General features: G+C 39.6%; 1 protein-coding gene across 1 annotated transcript in view; it reads left to right on the forward strand.

The window, feature by feature from the left end:
* NIPAL2 (NIPA like domain containing 2) overlaps window positions 1-19291 on the forward strand; it is a 54496-nt gene that overhangs the window by 19057 nt on the left and 16148 nt on the right. The window contains exons 2-5 of the mRNA XM_064445431.1: window positions 1130-1198; window positions 4003-4174; window positions 14389-14448; window positions 16428-16549. Of these exons, the coding sequence (XP_064301501.1) occupies window positions 1130-1198; window positions 4003-4174; window positions 14389-14448; window positions 16428-16549 (423 nt within the window). The remainder of the gene's footprint in view (window positions 1-1129; window positions 1199-4002; window positions 4175-14388; window positions 14449-16427; window positions 16550-19291) is intronic.

Raw genomic sequence — 19291 nt, forward strand, 5'->3', positions numbered from 1 at the left:
CAACATTCCTATATTCCTCCCAAGTGGCCTGTCCCTTTTCACACACACTGTGAACTTTTGGGGATGCCCTTTCCTGGCCTGGGAATTATCCAGCCACAATGATAATCCTAATCTATTGTCATCTCCAAGGGCTTGCTGGACAACATGTTGCCTGTTTATAAATGTCAAGGGGCAACAGTCTTTGTGGCTGGCAGGCAATGGCTGTTCATAGGTGCCCAGGGACCTTCTTAGAGAAGTCTAAAAAGCTGAGGCTGTGAGCACCAAGTTGGATGCTGTTTTACAGCTTGCAAGCAATGGTTATGCTGGGTTATGTTACCATGACCTAGTTTATAAAGACTCACTGATTGTATGTTTGTCTTCTCTACAAGCTAATGGGGCTCCTCACAGTCCTACCAGTTACCTTGAATGGGTCTTGAATACACTTATGACAATGTACAAAGTGTTACAACATTTAGAAAGTAGACAGGGAGCTCTGCTGTGTACCTGTTATTTGAGCTTGCTGAAATGGCATCTTTAAATGGCTTCTTTCCAAAATAATGAATCCTGCTTGAATGTTTTTAATTTCTCAGCTTCATAGGAAGTTTGCAAATCTTACTGAAAATTAAACAGGCTGATTAGAAAAGAATTCAATGAAATAACACAATACATTAAAGAAACTGTCAGGAGACCAATGTTCCTGGCTGCCCTGTCAAACAGTGGATATGTTAACACGTAAGATAATTGTGGTCCAATATGAATGTTTAGATTATGGTTGATTTTTCTTCTGGATTATGTAATAAAACAAGTACTTTTTTTTTGGAAAAGAGGAATACATGTCTGTAGTGTTCAGCTGAGACCTGTCTTGTTTTTTTCCTTTCATGAGATTTAAGAAGGTGTTCTACTGACAGACAGCAAAACCACCTTCTGCACTAGAACTCCCTTTCCTTTCCCAGCTGCTTATTACTTAAGCCCTAGTCAACTGTGCAGGGGTATTTTTTAAATCAGTTTACTCAGTGCAGCATGAACTGAGTGACTAAAAAGTGCAATAATTTGGTTTTGATTGGGTTACAATGTGCTATCAGAAAACCACTGTGATATTGCTCTTAAACTAATAAGTATTTATGTATTTCTTTGTTTTGTGATCTTGCAGACTCAGCTCTTCGGAGTTTTACTTGCTGCTGCTTCAAATTTTCTGATTAGTGTCTCTTTGAATATACAGGTATAAAATTATTTCTCTTTATTCTGAGTTGTTTATATTTAGCAAGTAATTTATGTTACAATTTGTTTTTATGTTTTTTATGGAATTTCAAAATGCAAATTAAGATTAAATAATCTGAGTAAATATGACTTTAAATCATAAAAGCAATGGGAAATGTTGACCTTACAACTATGGCAAGAGGTTGTAGGATGAGATATATAAAATCCTTTCTGTATTAATACTTAGAACACATACTCAATAGAAAGATAAATAATTCATTATAATCTGTATCTTGTAGACTTCATGGTATTTTTAGAACTTCTAACAAAAGTTTTTGAAGCACAGAAGACATTGTTGCATAAGTTGTCCAGAAAAAGGATTATTGCTCTCTTGTATTTTATGAGTGGTATGTGTCTCATACAAAGTTAATTCTTGCCTTTTCACAGAAAGCTGTGGAATATGAAATCTTCTATTCATAATAACCCTTTTTATTAATGCTGGAAGGTTCTTCAATAATTCCCTACTATCTTAAATATCTCTAGATGGAGAATCCCATAGAAAGAAATCTGTTTAGCCAAAGATGGCAGGCATGTTGAGACGACTGCTACCTCTCCAATATGAGTTCCAACCTGCTGATGGTGACAGTACTAGGACAGGCTCTGTTTCAATGGAAAAACTCTTGTTGGTGAAGTGGAAATTCAGTCTGGCCCATAATAATGAGGTTGTTCAGACTTTGTATCTTTTGTCTGCTAAGGACACTGAGTGCCAAAGTGGATGCTTTGCCAGGGAATGTACTGAGGCATGCAGACAGACTTCTACTGACTTGTAATGATTAACAGCATTTACTGGATTTGAACTATCTTCCAGCTTTTAAAATGCTGCTTAGGAAAACCCAGTAGTTCTGTACTACCATTAGACAGACAGTTTCAAATGAAATTTTTATTTATCTTCTAAAATAGTTTTTTCTCCATTTAGTAACAATGTCTTATAAATACAAATAATGACTTTCCCTAGATCTCAACATTTCACGCACATTAAATGGACAGGCCAAATTTTTTTGTTCTCTCTCCCTTTCAAACCATGCAGTCAGTTATCCTTCCTCTCCTCCCTCTAGCTGGTTGTCAGCTAAAGAGCAGCCCACCATTTGCAATGTGTTTCAGCTGGATTATAAACAGCCTCCACCTAAATACCATCCACGAACATTACTGTGCAAAGAAGGCAGAAATCTAGAGAAAGAAGGCTGTAGGGTAGCTGCTGAGCTGACCCTGCCGTGTTTTCAATCTTTTGAATAACACTGTGCCCTCAAGAGTTATTCCTACAAGAATCTGGGGAGAAACCAGAGCTTAGGATTCAGTTAAGAACTTGTTCTATTTGGTTTTCAGCAAAAAGCTGGATTCTTGATTTCATTATATTATTTAATGTACCTTTCCCTTTTGGGCTTGTTTTGTCTGTTTTTTATAAAAATGAAACATGCAAAATCCTGGATACTACTGTGAATTGCTGGTCTGTGGCTCAGGGAAGTTTGATTTCCTTATGCTCCCTTTCTCCTTGGAGGGCTCAACTTCTTCCTAGGATTTCATCACTCAACGTGTTCCACACCATGAAGCTGCAATAATGTGTTGTATCTTCTCAACAAGAGGAATGACTGATACTATGGTGTATCATAGATGTTACTGTATGGCCCATACTACAGAGTAGAATGGGAATATAAGGAAAATTGTTTACAACTTCCCTGGGGTTCTGCAGCGACACTTCAAATATCGAGTGATGGAGGGGAAAAAAGATATTCTACCACCATTTATACTACAATAGTTAAATCATTTGGTTTCCAACTTTTTTGACCCATGTACAGAAAGTCTAGTGAGGAATCTGAGAAAGGAAAACATATTCCGCAGAACTAATGTGGCAAACATTGCATCCTTCCCAATCATGACACCCTCCTGATGGAGACTGCCTGGACTCTGTTTCAGAAGACCAGCATGTTCAAAGTCAAATTACTTTGTTATATACAGGTTCTTGCTGTACAGCCAGAGACAAAACAATTACATGTTACAAGAAGTGTTGATGAGGTATTACTTGAGTATATATTATACCTGTTGATACAGGTAGAGCCGGTTTTCCTTCTGAAAAGAATGCTTTACCTGAGAGCTTCTTCTAAGGTCAAACAGGAGACTGTAGGCAAATCCAAAATTCTACCTAATAAATTTAGAGTCCTTTCTACAGCATGTGATTAGAGACCTGCCTTTTTCATTTTGAAATTGTGTTTCTGGTGAGGATATGTATCATGGAGCAGGAACACCATGTTGTCTGGTCCCCTTCTCCCAGTTTGTTGCAACAGTTCTCCAGGGCATGGTTTAGGAGACATGATAGTGTTGGGTTGATGGTTGGACTTGATGATCCTAGAGGTCTTTTCCAACCTCAATGATTCTATGGTTCTACGATTCTGATTCTGCCCCACCTCCTGTGTTTGAGTGTTTCCAGATTCACAGCACAACTGCTGAGCTTTGCATTAAGAGAAGGACAGAGGTGTGCAGTGATAGCTAGGACACACTAGCTAGTATTCACTTAATATTTTTCAGGTTTATTTAGAGGTCTAATTTTTCAGTCATTTCCAGCACAGCTAAGAAAGCACACATCTGAAGCAGTACTGAGTTGACACAAAGCAGTGTGTCTGCAACAACAAGCTGAAAGATGCTTAAAAAGAAAACCTTGACACACCTGAAATTTGAAGTTGACAGCCCCCTTAATTATTCCACTTTTGTCAGACATAAGAACACAATGGAAGTCTTTCTTTTCATACCTATTCCTAATAATTAATTTTCTAGAAATACGCTCATCTCCGACTGGCTTGCCAAACAGAGCCGAAGCCCTACTACACGAGCAAGCTGTGGTGGTGTGGCATTACCCTCCTGGGGCTTGGAGACGTGGGCAATTTCACAGCCTATGGATTTGCCCCCATTGCCCTTGTTGCTCCACTGGGATGTGTATCTGTCATAGGTGAGATGGTTTGCCATTTCTTGCTTGGGTACATACTTTAATCGAACACTTGTTTGTGACTAAAGGAATAATACCACAGGAACTGCAGCAGAAACACAATGGGAAAATGTTAATGTTGTGGTTTGAAAAGAAATTATGCATATGATTATATGAGCTGACAGTTTAACAGAAACCCTCTACTTAGAGACTCTTCTAATATCTTCATTTTATCCATAGTTTCATCTTCTGTGTCACTCTGTGCTCTGCTGGTTCCTGCCAGTTGGTCACCCAGTGCTGTACCTGCTGACTGCACAGAGCTGTGGTCTGATCCTGAGTATCTACAATGTGTTTTTTATGTTACCGTCACACCAAGTGGTTTCTGCTGCCTGTCCCCTGCCCGTCACCATGATTCATGTTGACATGAGCAAACTTCCTTGACTCGCTGTAGTGTGTGACAAAAAGGGCCTAGGAATTTCCTGAAATGTTTAGTTTATTTATAGACATTATCAAAGTTGTTCATTTTTTCCTTCATGTGCAGATTAATGGGACTTAGTGGAATTCCTACCCTTAGGACTCGTTTGATATGATCTTACTCTTCATGTGTTTTTTGTAATTAAGGTATTGACAAGTATGAGATGTCTGTTTCTTTGTTAAAGAAACATAAATTTTAAAATATGTTATCATGTTGTGCTAATGCAAAGCAGAGTGGACAGGGTAATATTGTACCGAGGCTGTGAATACAAGAATACAGGGTGCGGCTGTATCCCTTAATCGAGTTGCTTCATATCCACAGCTGAAACATCCAGGGCTGAGATATCACAACAGCTCTACATGTGTAGGAGCTCATTCGCTTGCTATTGACAAGTGATAACATTTCATGGTCAGTCTCCAGCTACCAGTTTCATGCTTGGAAGTGACACTGCAGTGAGTGATTCTCCATAGGAAAGTAGAAAAGATGAATTATCTCCCCAGTGGACTGCCCAGCTGTAGTGGAAGGAGGCAGTGAACCATATGTGGGTGCAATTTAGCAAGGAGATAGTGGGGAAAGGAAATTGCAGGTAATTTACTGTAACCTTTAATGTTAAACTGTTGCAGAATTTTGGAGAAGGGATGTAAAGCCACAGTAGTTCACCTTCATAGAAAAGATTTCTCAAAGAAAGGAATGAGATACTACCTGACATTAAAATGTAAATTAGTATGCATACCCCAGTGTGATTTTGGCAGCAGTAGTTATATCTTTAACAACTGTAGGCATTTTCAGATGTCTCTGAATATAAAGGGACATTGACCAATCTAATTTGTTTCCCAAACTAAATAAAATGCAAGTATAGAAAACTAGAAAGAAGAAGTGAAAAGCAGTGGAATGGGAAAAAATTCCATAGGTTATTAAACTGCTACAAAGAAGAGGTCACATTTCGGGTGGATTTTTATCTGGGCAGATTCCTTCTTCTTTACCTTTGCAATATGTGAAGAAATGTTGCATCTGTTCCCTTCATTCTCCATTTCCCCTTACTTATAACAAATACCAAGAAACCATTTTACTAACTGTTATATCTTATCAAAATTCTCATCCACTTTTTTTTTTTTTTTTTTTAACCGACCCAATTTGCTTGTCCTGGAAGACCCCAGAAAGCACTTCAATATCTTATATTCATTCCCATATATCAGCTGACAGTATCCATTTCATAGCCCAAACAATAGAGATATCTGAAATTTTATTTAGTCTAGCAAGTATTCCCTTAAGGAAGGGAAAGTAAAAATTATGTAGACAGCCAATTACAACAATAACTTCCCAGTAACACTTCCTACCACTAGACACTTTCCTGTCTTCTGAAATTAAAGACACAGAGAGAGAGCATCCTTTTAATTTTAGAAGTGTTCATAATTTAGGGATGACAAACTGACCAAGATGCACATGCCTCATCTGCAAAGGTTAGTTTAGGCAGCATGTCTTCAAATGTAAAAGATCAAGAAATATTTTTCTCATTAAGTTATGACCTCTTTTAGGTGGTGGAGGGTGGACTTCGCACAGTCTAGTTGGCAGTTGTTTTGAGGTATTATTGAATGTGTCTTTCATAAGTTAATTTTTTAAATGAAGAAATTAAGCACTTGATAAAAAATTCCAAATTTGTTTCTGAACCCTAAGTCCACTCTTTCTGATAAGCATTTTTTCCCAAATTTGGTGCCTGGTAAGTCCTGACTCTCACTGACATTGGGTACTCAGTACCTATGGTGTACTGAGGGCAAATGAGCTTTGCAATATGCCCGGTCATCTAGGGGATTCTCTGAAGATCTCTGTCACTCTGGGTCTGCATGAAAAGTTTCCTTTGCTTGAAGCCAGGGTTTTGGAGGAGGATAAGGCAGACTGGAGTCTACCCAGAACGGATTTGGGCTGTACCCATCATATATCTCCAGACCTCTGAGACGGGAAGCATCCTGAGTCTTAAAATAGATGGAGCCAACATCTATTATGCTCTGCTACCACATTTAACTGCATCCAACTGAATTTTGCACGTAACCCGGTATCAATTAAATAGTGAAAAGTTTATGCCTCATTCTATTGAGCTGGGTGCTTCTGATGGCTGGTTTTAGAAAGAATCCAGCACCACAGACCAACAATTGGCATGACACCAGTAGTTTTTAATTTTTTTCTTCTTAGAATTAAGCTACAAAGACTATATTTTTCTTGTTACACAGTGGAAGTATTTCTGTGTGTGGTTGCAATGATGCAAGCTCTACATCTGTTCAGGGTTTTAAATAGTTCAAGAAGACAGCAGTTGTTTTCTTCAAGAGGATAAATTGGTAAATTTTTTATTTAAAAGTGGAGGAGTACTACATGTTTGATGTGATCATTAAAAAGCTTTTTATACTTAAAAATTAAAAATCATGTTTTACATGTAGTTCCAGTAATTTTAGGCTGCTGTGGTTTTTAGCTCATTGTCTTGCTTTTGCCTGCAGAAATAACTTGGGGGGTTTGGAGGGGATGAGGAGAGGCCAGTGGTATCAGAGATAATTTCTTCTGCAGTTTTCATCATTCTGTAGAGAGCTGTTTTACACTTAACTCACTTAAACTGACATTGTTGAGATCCCTTTCCATTTTTATATGCTCCTTCTAAATAGCTGTGGGACAAGAAATTGCTTTAGGCTTTGAAAATTGATATCCCTGATGGTGCTTTAGGAAAAGGATTCTCAGATATTCTTGTAGAAATGGATTTCTCCCACTCACTGTAATGTATCATGGCCCAAGAACTTGGGATTTTGAGAACTCTGTTACTAATGAGAACTGGAAAATATTCACCTGACCGTTCTTTAAAATACTTCATTTGTACTTGTCTAGAAGATGCAACAAAAAGATTTTCAGGGTTCTTCCTTCTCTACACAGTGTGTATGTCCTATCCCAGTTTCCAGAATTAAGCTCACCTTAATGGTCTCTCTTTTGAGCAATTCCTCTGATATTTGGCTTGCTTTTTTATTAGGATATTGGCATTAAGGATGGGGGAAAATGTTTCATGTTTTGTCCACCACTTTTCCCGTACTAGTATTTAATAATGTTAGAAATGTTACATGTTCAGTGTGCAGGATAGTTATCAAGAGGTCATGCACCAACTGACTAAATTCTGTAATATCTTCCTTTGTATTCAGTGCACCATTAATATCTATCATATAAACTAAGAATAGGCTTGAGTAGTCAATTAGCTGTGATGAATTTGTTCCCAGAGGTCCTGGGCAGAGCTAGGTCTCTGTTTAACTCTGGTTACACATACAGGTATTCTTTAAGTTTCTCCAAATTTGTGTTAATCCTCCCTTGACACAGAGCTCTGGCCCTGAAGGATACCCAGGTCCCACCAGCTCTAAATGTATCCATCGTCCTCATACCTGGATCCTCTCCCCTGCCTACCCCAAAATGACCCACAGTAGGTCAGCACACTGGTTTTCCTTGAGCTCCTCCCCTCCCCTTGAGCAAGACAATGTATCTGAGATGTAGGCAGGATAAGACGATGGAGGTTTTAAGCTGATAGTCTCTGGCAGGGAGATTCTCCGGCATGAATTGTCTATATCCAGTGCTACAAGCACTCAAAACCACCTGTGATTAGTCTGTCAGTGCCTGCAGAGTGCACATTGACTTGCCTGTCTTTGTGCTTTGTGCACGGGTTTTAGGGGCCATCTGTGCTTCCTGTCCTTCTGACCCCACCCAGTAGCCCTTTGCAAGGAAGAGAGGTATTTTAGGCTGCTCCATGGCTGTGAGCACAGCTCCTTTCTCCAAACCAGCTCCTTTCCTTCTGAGTGTGCTTAATAAAAATGCTTGGGCACTTTATTTTTTTTTTTTGGTAATTTTTTCACATTATCCTTCAGTTAAATCACATTCCTCTCGTGACTGGCAATGTCATCAGTTCAGCCCTTTTTCTTGTCCCCCTCTTAGTGTGAAGCCTCTGGATCCCCTGTGGAAATGCTGGTACTTGCCCAGGAAGACCTGCTCCCCATTCTCTGCCCCCTGAACCTCCTGTTCATTTGAGCTGCAGTGATCAAATGTACTACCTGCCTCGTAATTTCTCCAGATCTTCCTGACTATGTGGCAGACTAAAATAGCTTGAGTTTGGGGAGGGATTAAAGCATCTCTAAGTGCTTTTGCACTGGGCTGGTCCTGAATCTCTTCAGCTTGGAAGGTAGACTGAGGGTCTGTCTGTATAAAGCATACTTTACGGTCACATTTTAAAATGTGACTAGCAGCAACTGCATCCTCACAGCTTGAGAACTGCTGAACAGATTCAGTGCAAAATCAGCTGGGTGAGTTTAAACTCCTTCATTAGATGGAGGCAGACCATTAAGTTGCATAAAGCAACATAAATGCTTGGTCTCAAAGTGAAATGTTTTTCTTGTTGCACAGACTGGGAGAGGTGCAAACATTAAAAAATAGTCTTTGAATCATGGCTAGTACTCCTCCTTTGGTATTTCATCCAGACCACCAGTGAAATGGGTACAAAAATATTCTGCAAAGTGGGTGGTTTTAAATACCTTTACCCAACTGAATCAGTTAAGCTTAACAGAATGAACATTTGAGGCAAATATTAAATTTTTAGGTTTTTTATTGGAGAACTATTGGACAAGACAGAAGAAGTAAAAGCAGTCTATGATTTATGAGGACAGTCCTAATCTATTTTAAATACTACATAAAGCTCATCTAAGAACTGAAAAGACAAAAAGGAAGGATACACTAATATTTGAAGTTATGAACAGTTATGAAAGGAATTCTTTAATATAAGCCCTGACCATAAAAACAAAGGTAAAAAGATGAGATTTATAAATAGCGTCAGTACCAGGAAAAAAATAATGAAATATATTTATTTGTGAAATAGTTTTGGGTAGGAAAAATAAGTGATGGACACTCTTTCATTTGAGTCTTTTCAGGTTGGATTGGACAAAATACAGAAAATACACTCTGTGAATCAGTACGTATTTTCTGTCTTTAACTTCTGTTGTGTATCATCCCTCTCCTAAAGAAACAAACAAGAAATAATCCAAACTTCAGCTTTCATGTCTAGGAGGCAGGGGAGTTGTTTTGTGAGCTGTTTCTCACCATTCAGTATCTGCTAGTGGCAGAACCCACATATCACACTACTCTTTATTTCTGTTTATGCTGGAGAAAACCTACATATGGAGATAACCTTAAATGATTACTCTCCTAAGGGAATGAGCAGCTGACTGATATGTGTAGCACCATTACAGCACCCCCCTTAAGGCACTTAATTGCATATCATGCAGAAAATGGACATTTTCTACCATTTTTCCAATTTAAATTGAAATTCACTTGCTGCAGTGAATGTATATTCCTTCAATAATGTGAATATATATTAATTTAATATATAGTGAATATTTATTCATTCAATAATGAATACAAACCGGCCTGGTTTATGCTGATGTATGACAGGATGAAGTTGTTTCAACATAACAATTAAGCTCCTGAACAAATTCTTTTTCCCTTTTTCTACCAAATAGTTTTTATTTATCATGATTTTGACGTAGTGCCAAGTGATAATATTTTTCATTTGAAAAACTAACTCTGTATTTCCAGATTGAAGAGTTTCATGAGCCTTCAGACAGGCCTTGTCATATAGATACAGATATTTTACAGGACCTATGTACTTCTTAAATTGTGGATATTAATATAAGCATGATGGAATAAAGGCATTAAATAGACTCAAGGATTTCATTAGGATGTGTTTGTTCCATAATGTTTAATCCTTAACAGATCATCTCCCAAATTTTCTGCCCTTCTCTTGAACTAGCAGGCTATCTGCCACCACTCTCAGTGGGAGTAGGATCTGTGCTTGGTTTTGAAAGTTTTACCTCAGTAATTAGTTAAAAAGCTAAAAATGTTCTGATTCACCCAAAAGTATACAAGTCATCTCATACGACCGGGGATGCAGTCTTTGCTTCAATGACTTACAGGCTGACAATTCAGGCTTAGAGTTGTGCATGTGTTGTATTGTTAACGTCAGTGGTTCAAAACCAGCGAGGCTCCAGAACAATGAGAAGCTGCTTGTTTTGTTGCCAAGCTCTTGCCAGCTTACACTTTGACACAATTTTTGTCTGCATTTCTGTATTGTTGCATTCTATTGCTGGCCAACAAAAAGAATAATAGAGGCTATTCCTCACTCTGACACAGATCACAATCTCTATTAAATGTCTATAGCTTTTTTTAAAATAACAGGCAAACAAATGAACAGTTGCAAAGACACATTAATACTTTTCAGCACAGCAATTGCCCAAGTTCCTCGGTCTATTCATCCGTAGAGTTGAACATAATGTTCAGTGATTTACTTCCCACATCAGTATAACAGTGGAGGAGGACGAGGCACACAGCTTCTGTGACAGGGGAACAAGAGGACCCTGGAGTGGGAAAGGGAAAACTGGGGCTGGGCAGTAGGAAGTTAGACTCATGCTGCAGTGATGGGATGAAATCATGGTGAAGGGGAAGCAGGCTAGGAGGAAAGAGTGAGGGTGTAACATCACTGATAGTGAGGAGGAGAGGTAGGGTTATGGGAAGCACCTTGCCTGTGGTCTGAGGGATGGTGGGAAAGAAGTGGAAAGTCTGGTGAGCTGAACACAGGGGTTTCAGTAGGGCTGCATTTAGGAGCTGAATTTGGGATGCAGTAAGGCCTTTAACACATATATCTGGTGGGCTTAGCTGTGGCCTCTGGATGCCCACTTACTCTTCTGACAGGGGTTCACAGGGTCCTAGGATAACTCAGGTTGGGAGGGCCCTCAGGAAAGTCCCTAACCCAACCCCCTGCTCACAGCAAGGTCATCTTGGAGGCTACCAGGCAGAGAGGAGATGGTAGGGGGAATGTTTTGGCCATCTAGCATACTGTCTTAAACTGCCTTTTCTGGAAGAGTTGATGTCTTAAGCAGCTAAATCTACCTAAGACTGTGAGCTGGAGCCCAAAGGAGTTAAGGAAGGGGGGCAGGGCAGCTGTGAGGGCTGTGCATTTCTCACTGGGCTCCTGGGGTACACTTCGGTGCCTGCCATTTTTGTTGCTGGCCAGGGAAGGATGGAAAGCCAGCAGAGGACAAAACCAGCAAAAGCCAGCCTGCACTCCTGGGGCTTACAGGCTCCCTTCATACTCCTCCTCCTCTGGCCTGTCGCTTCTAGTGAGCCACTGTCTGCATCAAGACGATCTGCCCTTGGTTTCTTTGATTTAACGTGGTTCAAACCCACCCTGCAAATTGAAGAACAGAAAAGACTATTTAAAACTCAAACTTTTAGAATTTAAAACCCAGAAAATTAGGACAATAAAATTAAAATATTGTGTTAGCCAGTGTGTAATAACAAGGTGCTCTCTCAGCTCTGCTACTGTAACTTACTTAAAATTCAGCCCTGAAGCTAATAGCCAGAGCTTGCCAGGCTTCTGATCAGTCATGTATGTCACAGGATCACAGAATCACCATCCTCTAGCATGCCATCAGGTCTGTTTAACTGTTCTCTGATTTACACCATTTGCTTAGATTACACCATTAGATTTACACCATTTGCTTTTCTTCTTCATTTGAATGCGTATGAAGTGTTGGGGATGTATCCACAGGGATATTAGACTCGTGTTCAGAGTCTCTCCTGGGTCTCAGCCTCCTCACCTTGGTGTTATACATCCCCTCCTACTTCAGTTTTTCCTCCAATCCCAAATGGCCTAATATATGTTCTGAAAACCTCTCCTATTTTTAGATTCCTCTACATATTACACATCATAAAGAGCATTAATTATACATAGGTTCTGTTAAGATCATGATCTCTTGTGCATTGCCAGCTATCTCTGGAGGAAGAGCTTGCTGCATTTGAATGCATTATTAAAACGGATGACAGACTGAGTGACAAGTTTCATTCTCTGGATGCATTCCAGTGCCTCCCTGTGCCCACTGCCAGCCTCAGAGATTGTGATCTCCCCAAAGCTGCTATTTGTCATCTCCAGAGAAGTAGGCATTGTAAATGCAGTAAATTGCATTTACTAGATCTATGCTGAATGCAGAGAGCCCAGACAAAGGAGTAATAATAATAAAAAAAAAAAACAAAAAAATCACTGAGGCATCAGTTCATTAAGCAACAGGTCTTTGCTGTGACAGTGACTGCCTGGGTGGGTGGGCTGAAGTGGAATTTTGGAGAGTTACGATAGCAGGGAGACAGAGCAGTAATTAATTCCTGCATTATCTTGGGTTGCTGTTGCTTCTTTCCTGGTTTTTGTCCTCTCTCTTTTCCAAACGTAGGTAGCTCTGCTATTACCAGTGTTGCCTGGATACCAGTGTCTTTTCTCTAGCAAAGTTGTCACTGAAATATTGAATAAAGAAAACCGTGTCAGGCAGTTTACTTTCAGTGAGATATCTTCAGTTGAAGATTGTTTTATTGCACTTATTCATTTGCACGGATCTCCATCATCCTTGATACATTTTAGATTTATGACTTCTGCTATATCTGACTTTCTACTGATTGGATAACACAGACATGATTCTGAATTCCAGTTCTCTATTTAACTCTTGCTATGAACATCCCTAGATTTATCTAGAGTACATCTATTAGCTAACCACAAATTAAATTTTCCATCTGAACAATAGAGATAATGAGGCAAAGATGGTTGCAAAAATGTTGAACTGTTATTTCAAGAATAAACCAAGAATTTCATGCTGTAGGCAGGAACAGGGCTCTTATAACAGCTTCCCATGATTTAGGTTCAATGTGTCCTTCACTGTCCCTCCTGGGCAGAGTCTTTCTTTGAGGTTTCTAAGTGAATCTAACATTACTGATGCACCTCTCCCAAGGGCCTTTCCTCATCTTTTACATAGAAGCTATTCAGCCTCTTTTGCTTCTTTAGAGGTAGATGCTCTAACGTTGTGTGCTGGAATAGAGCCATCTCTCCCAGGTGGTCAACAGCCTCATCTGCCTTAAGACCAAACCCATTCTTCCCTCTCTAGCACATGTCCACACTGAGCTGCTTACCAGAAATCCTGGCCTGGTCACTACTGCTGCTCACCCACCCACTGCTGCCTGTCCCAAAGAGGCAGGTCTAGGAGCTGGCAGAGGGGAGATGCAAGGGATGAACAAGGGAAAGAGTTGCCCAAGGAACAGGAGGTCATTTCCAGGGCTCATTTCCATTTTTCTCCTTCCTCATTAGAAGTCACTCCAGAAGATCACTGGCAGTGCTCCTGTATGACACTACATTGGTACCTAATTATTTGCAGACATCATGACCACTCTCTTACTTCATACTAAATATTATGCTTTTGCAGTGGCTTTCTTCCTCTTGGTTGTACTGCTGCTACTTTTCTTATACTAACATATTGTAGTCTAAAGAAGCAGAATTTTATCCTTCTATGAGGCAATTTGCCCTGAGCAAGTCCATACAGTGAGTTGGTGGCGAAATGGGGAGTGGAACAGTAAGGCTGATCAGTGCCCAGCTTTCCTGACACTTCCACATATGACTGAATCAGAGCAGTTTAAGCAGTGTCTGCGTGGGAGATGGGAAGGGTATTGCATCTCTTCAACCATGTAAAAGCCTGCTGGATACATATAAAATCTTGTAAAAACTGAGGGTTGGTTTGTTGCCAGAATGGACTCCTGGCTGATTATATCATGGTATGGTGCAACAACAACGGCCATGAGATATATTTATACTTGGCCCAGGGCAGCTTTCTGCTATAGCACTTTATATTCTACCAAATATAAAAAAAATCTCTTTATATTTCTGTTCTAGGTAGTGCATTTATTTCTGTCTTATTCCTAAAGAAGACCATGAGGGCTGCTGATATATTGGGTAAGTAAGCATTTGCTAATATGGACATGTGTGTTGCCATATGCTTTGCAAGCTGTAACTCTCACACAGCCCCCCATCTTCACAGTCCCACTTTCCCAAGCAAGTGTTTCGAGGCAGATACTTTCAAAATTGGCAAGAAGTGGCAAAAAGAGAGCGAATCTTCAATGCATGTGGAAAAGACTGCATTCCCAAATCCTCTGCTCTTATACCATAACTCATTCCTTATGTGTCCTTATTGCTCAAATTTATTTTCATTGTCTATTTTTGCCTCTGAGGTTGTATTTAGTATTATCTTTACGAGTACAACACAATTTTAATAAAAACAATAAAACTATTGAGTTATTCATTCAAATATAAGGGTTCTTTTTCTTACTGCATACACATTGGACAAAAATTCAAGCTCAATTAAAAGTGACAACTTCCCTTTTGGTATTAATTTTATCACTTCAAAGAACAAATAAACATGTTGTCAATGTTTTTGTGGGAAACACGGTCTTCACTGTAAAAGCATGTCAACATTTTGTCTGTATCCAAGATTGCTTTTGCATATCGAAACTGCCCTGCTTAAACAGAGTAATAGTGAGAGACAAGCATATTTCAGGATTTGGGCTTTACACAAGCCATCTTGACTGGGACAGCGCACCTGATGTTGCTACAGGGCACCTGGTATTTCTGTAGGGTTGCTAGTGTCTAGGATTGGTTGTCCATACTATAACAAGGCTGTCCCAGCTGTTCTCATGAATGTTTTGGAGAGATCTGTTCAGTATTCTTCCAGGAATACTATATAATATTTATTCATGTTTGGGATCCAAGTTTGCCAGCTCAGCTGCTACATTCAAAATCCCCCCTCCCTTCACTGATCGTGTTTCCTTTATGGCCTTATACATTGTGTGTTTCTTTAACTAGTGTTCAAGCACTGATTTATTTTATTTCTGTAAGTTTGACTTTGCAAGAAGGATTTAACAATGTTGCTACATTCCATAGGAATGAGCTGTATGATGGGAAATATGGTGATGTTTTTGCAAGCACATAAATATAGAACAGTTCTGCTTTTCCAAAGAAACTGTGTGTGATAGCAGTGCCAGCAAAGTCCTCCGGATGTGCTTTATTTTGTATTCCTGAGCCTTGTATTCCATACCAATTTATAGGTTTGCCAAGAATTTTAAAGATTACTTGAAAAAAAAATTGATTAGCTAATATCTTCCTTAATCCAATACAGTTTATGAGCTCAGGATCAGCTCACTTCTGTCTCAATACCTCGATGAACATCTGTGTTTGTCAGCTGGCTGTCCATAAGGCAGAACTTCCAGATTTTTATTAAGAGCACAATAATGCAAGCTTGACCTTGAAAAGGGGCCCTGGCAACCTAATGGCTGAAGAGTCTTTTGCAAATCAACCTTTTATAAAACAGTTCATCGGTCTGCAAATACAACAGGGAGCGGCCAACATGTTGGCTTCATGACAGCTTCACATGAGCATTGGACTGGAACATATCTGTTGAGCTTAATGTTTCCAGGGCAGGTCCGTAGCTGGTGCAGATCTCTGTGGCCACACTGACTTCAGAACTGTGTTTATTTACCCTGGTTAATGATCTAGCCTCAGTAAGCAACTTGTCCTTTCAGTTTAGGGTAAGTTTATGTGACCTGCTTTGTGCTAGTGAGAAATACAAAGGATCAATTCTCCTTTGTGATGCACCTGGGATTAGAATTAGGAAGTATTTGGAAATGCATTGCTGAGTTGGAACCCTAATTCATGAGGCTTTACTGACAGCTTTTTTCATATTTCCAAACTCCTTTGAGTCTTTAATAAAAATTACACTAGATAAGACCCCAAATGCAAGGCAACCCAATTACCTAAGCCAGATCTGATTAAATGGACTTAAATTTTCTTGTAGAAACTATTTCCAAGTTAGCTGGAGAGCAAAGATGACCAATTAACAAATATTGTATTACCAGAATAATGAGTTCTTTTCTTTAAAGGAGGAACGCTGACAGTAACAGGGACATACTTGCTGGTGACATTTGCTCCAAAGGTACCCCAAGAGCTCACAGCAAGAGGAGTACAGAAATACTTAGTGAGTTGGCCTTTTTTGCTATATTTGGTGAGTATCTGGTTCATACTACTCCCTAAATCAGAAAAACTGGGGTATCGGGCTTTTTGCAGCATTATGAATTAGTGGCAGAAAACCTGGCCCTGAAGATGATTTGTGTGATTTTCATAGAAGAGAGCAAGTCTCTGGGTTGTCACTCCAGTCCCCATGCTGAAAATATACTGAACCAAAAGCTATCTTTCAAACTACGAGCCAGAGGAAAGTCACAGTTGTGCAGGTTGAACAAGAATGGAAAGATTTGGCGGTTTTAGTGGGCTTGAGGAAATAACCTAAATATTGGCACTGTTTACATTACCTACATGAGTGTTCATGCCACGCTGTCTGCATGTACATCTAAGTTACAGTGCTTTTCTGAAATGTGATGGACTTGTGCTTTTAAAAATCAGACTATGTATGCTCTTGGTTCTGCTTTTTTCTTTAATATTACTCTGATTTATCCCTATGTTGCTAAGCCTGGCTGAAAGGAGCTTTACTTGGAGTTGAGATGTGGAAAGGCAGCCTGCTTCACTGCCACTCAGGTTAATCTGAGCCTGAGTTTGAATTCAAATACAAAAATACCATTCTGATTAAAGTAGCTGTATACAAACTTCAAATACCATGCATCTTCTTTGATGTATTTAATTAGCATCAGGAACAAGACCAGAGTGAGTAGGAGTTTCTCTCTCTCTTTTCTTCTGGAATGCTGAAAATTTGTTCCTCTGGCTGAATGTAAAAAAGACACAATATAGGAGCTTCAGAAGCAGTTACTTTTTTCCCAGTAAAGTGACTCACTTGGGTCAGATTATTACTGCCCAGGCTTTTCTCAGTAGGAAGCTCAGTTAGAAAGCCACTGAGTAGACAGTTTAAGGACCTTAATATTTTAGGCAGCCTGCAGGCTTTAAATACATCTTCATTATCCATGAGACTACTGATTAAGCAGAAACTACATGCTAACACAAAAAAATCTTGACCCTCCTGCTCAATTTTTTTGTGCATTTTAAAAGCTCCTGAAAGATGGTGATGCAGCTCAGTGGAAGAAGGTAATGATCATGCTACATAAATCATAACATACACTTTCAGTCAGACAGTAGAGAGGCTTTCGAAGGGAATGCCCAAGAGTTTTGGGGTACTCATTAAGGGTAGCTTCGGCAAATCCATGTAATCAGCAGAGGGAGAGGGACTTCATTAGGAGGTGGTTCAGAACAGGGGTTTTCGTGCTCACTCTTTTTGCTACTCTCTTTTTGCTACTCGATATCCCCCTTTACCATGCAGTTCCACCTATAGATACTAAAACAGCCTGGCATTTTAGGCATAATGGCCTCACTCATTTGTGTAGAGGTGGTGGAGTGAGAAAACTCTCCATCTATGCCCAGTTACACCAGAAATCTCCGTTGCTGTATGGTCTTCACATTTTCTTGAAACCAACAGGTTTCTGAAAAAGGACTTTTCCCCATCTGAGGACTTTTTTTACTTTGTTTAAGGAAAAGTTAATAAGAACACAGCTGAATGCCTAGGAAGGCTGTGCTGTATTCTTCATAGAAGAAATTATGAAGGAGAGGTAGGTAACCCCTAGGGTTTCTTTCCCCCCTTCTCTCTTTTCCCTGCCTCAGCCAGCATCCAATTCTACATGTACAACATGGGTTGCAGGCAAGGATGGGGCAAGTACACAGCATATCTTGTTGACTCAGCAACATATCAGGCTTTATTTGTTCCTTCTGCTCCCTGGACTCATCTGTTTTGAGCTTCCGTTGTCTAAAGAAGAGGGAGGAGTGAAAGGCTCCACAAGAGACTCTGAGATACCAGCTTAATTACCCTGGTATGCTTCTGGAAGCTGAAGAAAACTCTGTTATAAACGTTTTATTTGGGCAGAGAAGTAGGTCTTCATAATTGGTTGTAAAATGCCTAGCACAGGTTGGCTGCTGAGATATAAAAAAGCGCAGCACAAGTTGCAGAGTTTCCAGTATAAATATATAGCGAGGAGACAGTACAGCAGTATAATGCAGTCTAACAGTCTTTCTACAAGTAGCCCTGAAGTGTGGTCTGCTGAGAAATACAAAGCCCCAATGGTACAAAATGTTCTGTGTGGGTGATAAACCATCCCCATGTGGCACTCCACTGGCATCAGAGGAGTTCTGTAGAAACAGCTTCTAGTTCCCACATGAGACAACTTTGAGTCACCTTCTGAGATTTTGCAGTAGCATAACCATGTCTGAGCAAGAATGACTATTCTAGCTTGGTTTTTTTCTCTTTTCCTTATGTGCACTTTGAGTCACTACAGAAGACATTCATTATAGATGAAGCTCTTAGGTTTGCCTAAACAGAAGCATAGTGAGTATTGGGTTGTTAATATTTAATCTCTGTAAAATCAGGTTCAAAGCATTTCTGCTTTTCTTTCAAGTGCCTAGAAGAGCCTCTTGGTTCATTGATCCCCATGTTGCTGTATATCCCATAAAAACAGTTGAGGCAGACAATGTGATATTTTGTTCTGGTGCCTTCTGGTAATGTTTAGAAACATGGAAAACATCATGATTATAAAAAAAAAAGTTGATGAGATGTGGGCTTGAGGAGACTTCAGTAGAGATTAGTTATAATAGCAAAAATGATTGTAAGCAGGTCAAGTTCCTTCAATTCCTCTAAACAGAATATGTGAAGTTGATATAATCTATGCACTTCCCATTCCTGGACTTTGTCTTTAACACTATCCCAGTTATCAACTACAAGACCGAGCACTATTTTGGGTAATTCTCAGGACAC

Source organism: Phalacrocorax carbo, chromosome 2, assembly GCF_963921805.1.
Source record: "Phalacrocorax carbo chromosome 2, bPhaCar2.1, whole genome shotgun sequence".
In the NCBI taxonomy this organism is placed as follows: domain Eukaryota; kingdom Metazoa; phylum Chordata; class Aves; order Suliformes; family Phalacrocoracidae; genus Phalacrocorax; species Phalacrocorax carbo.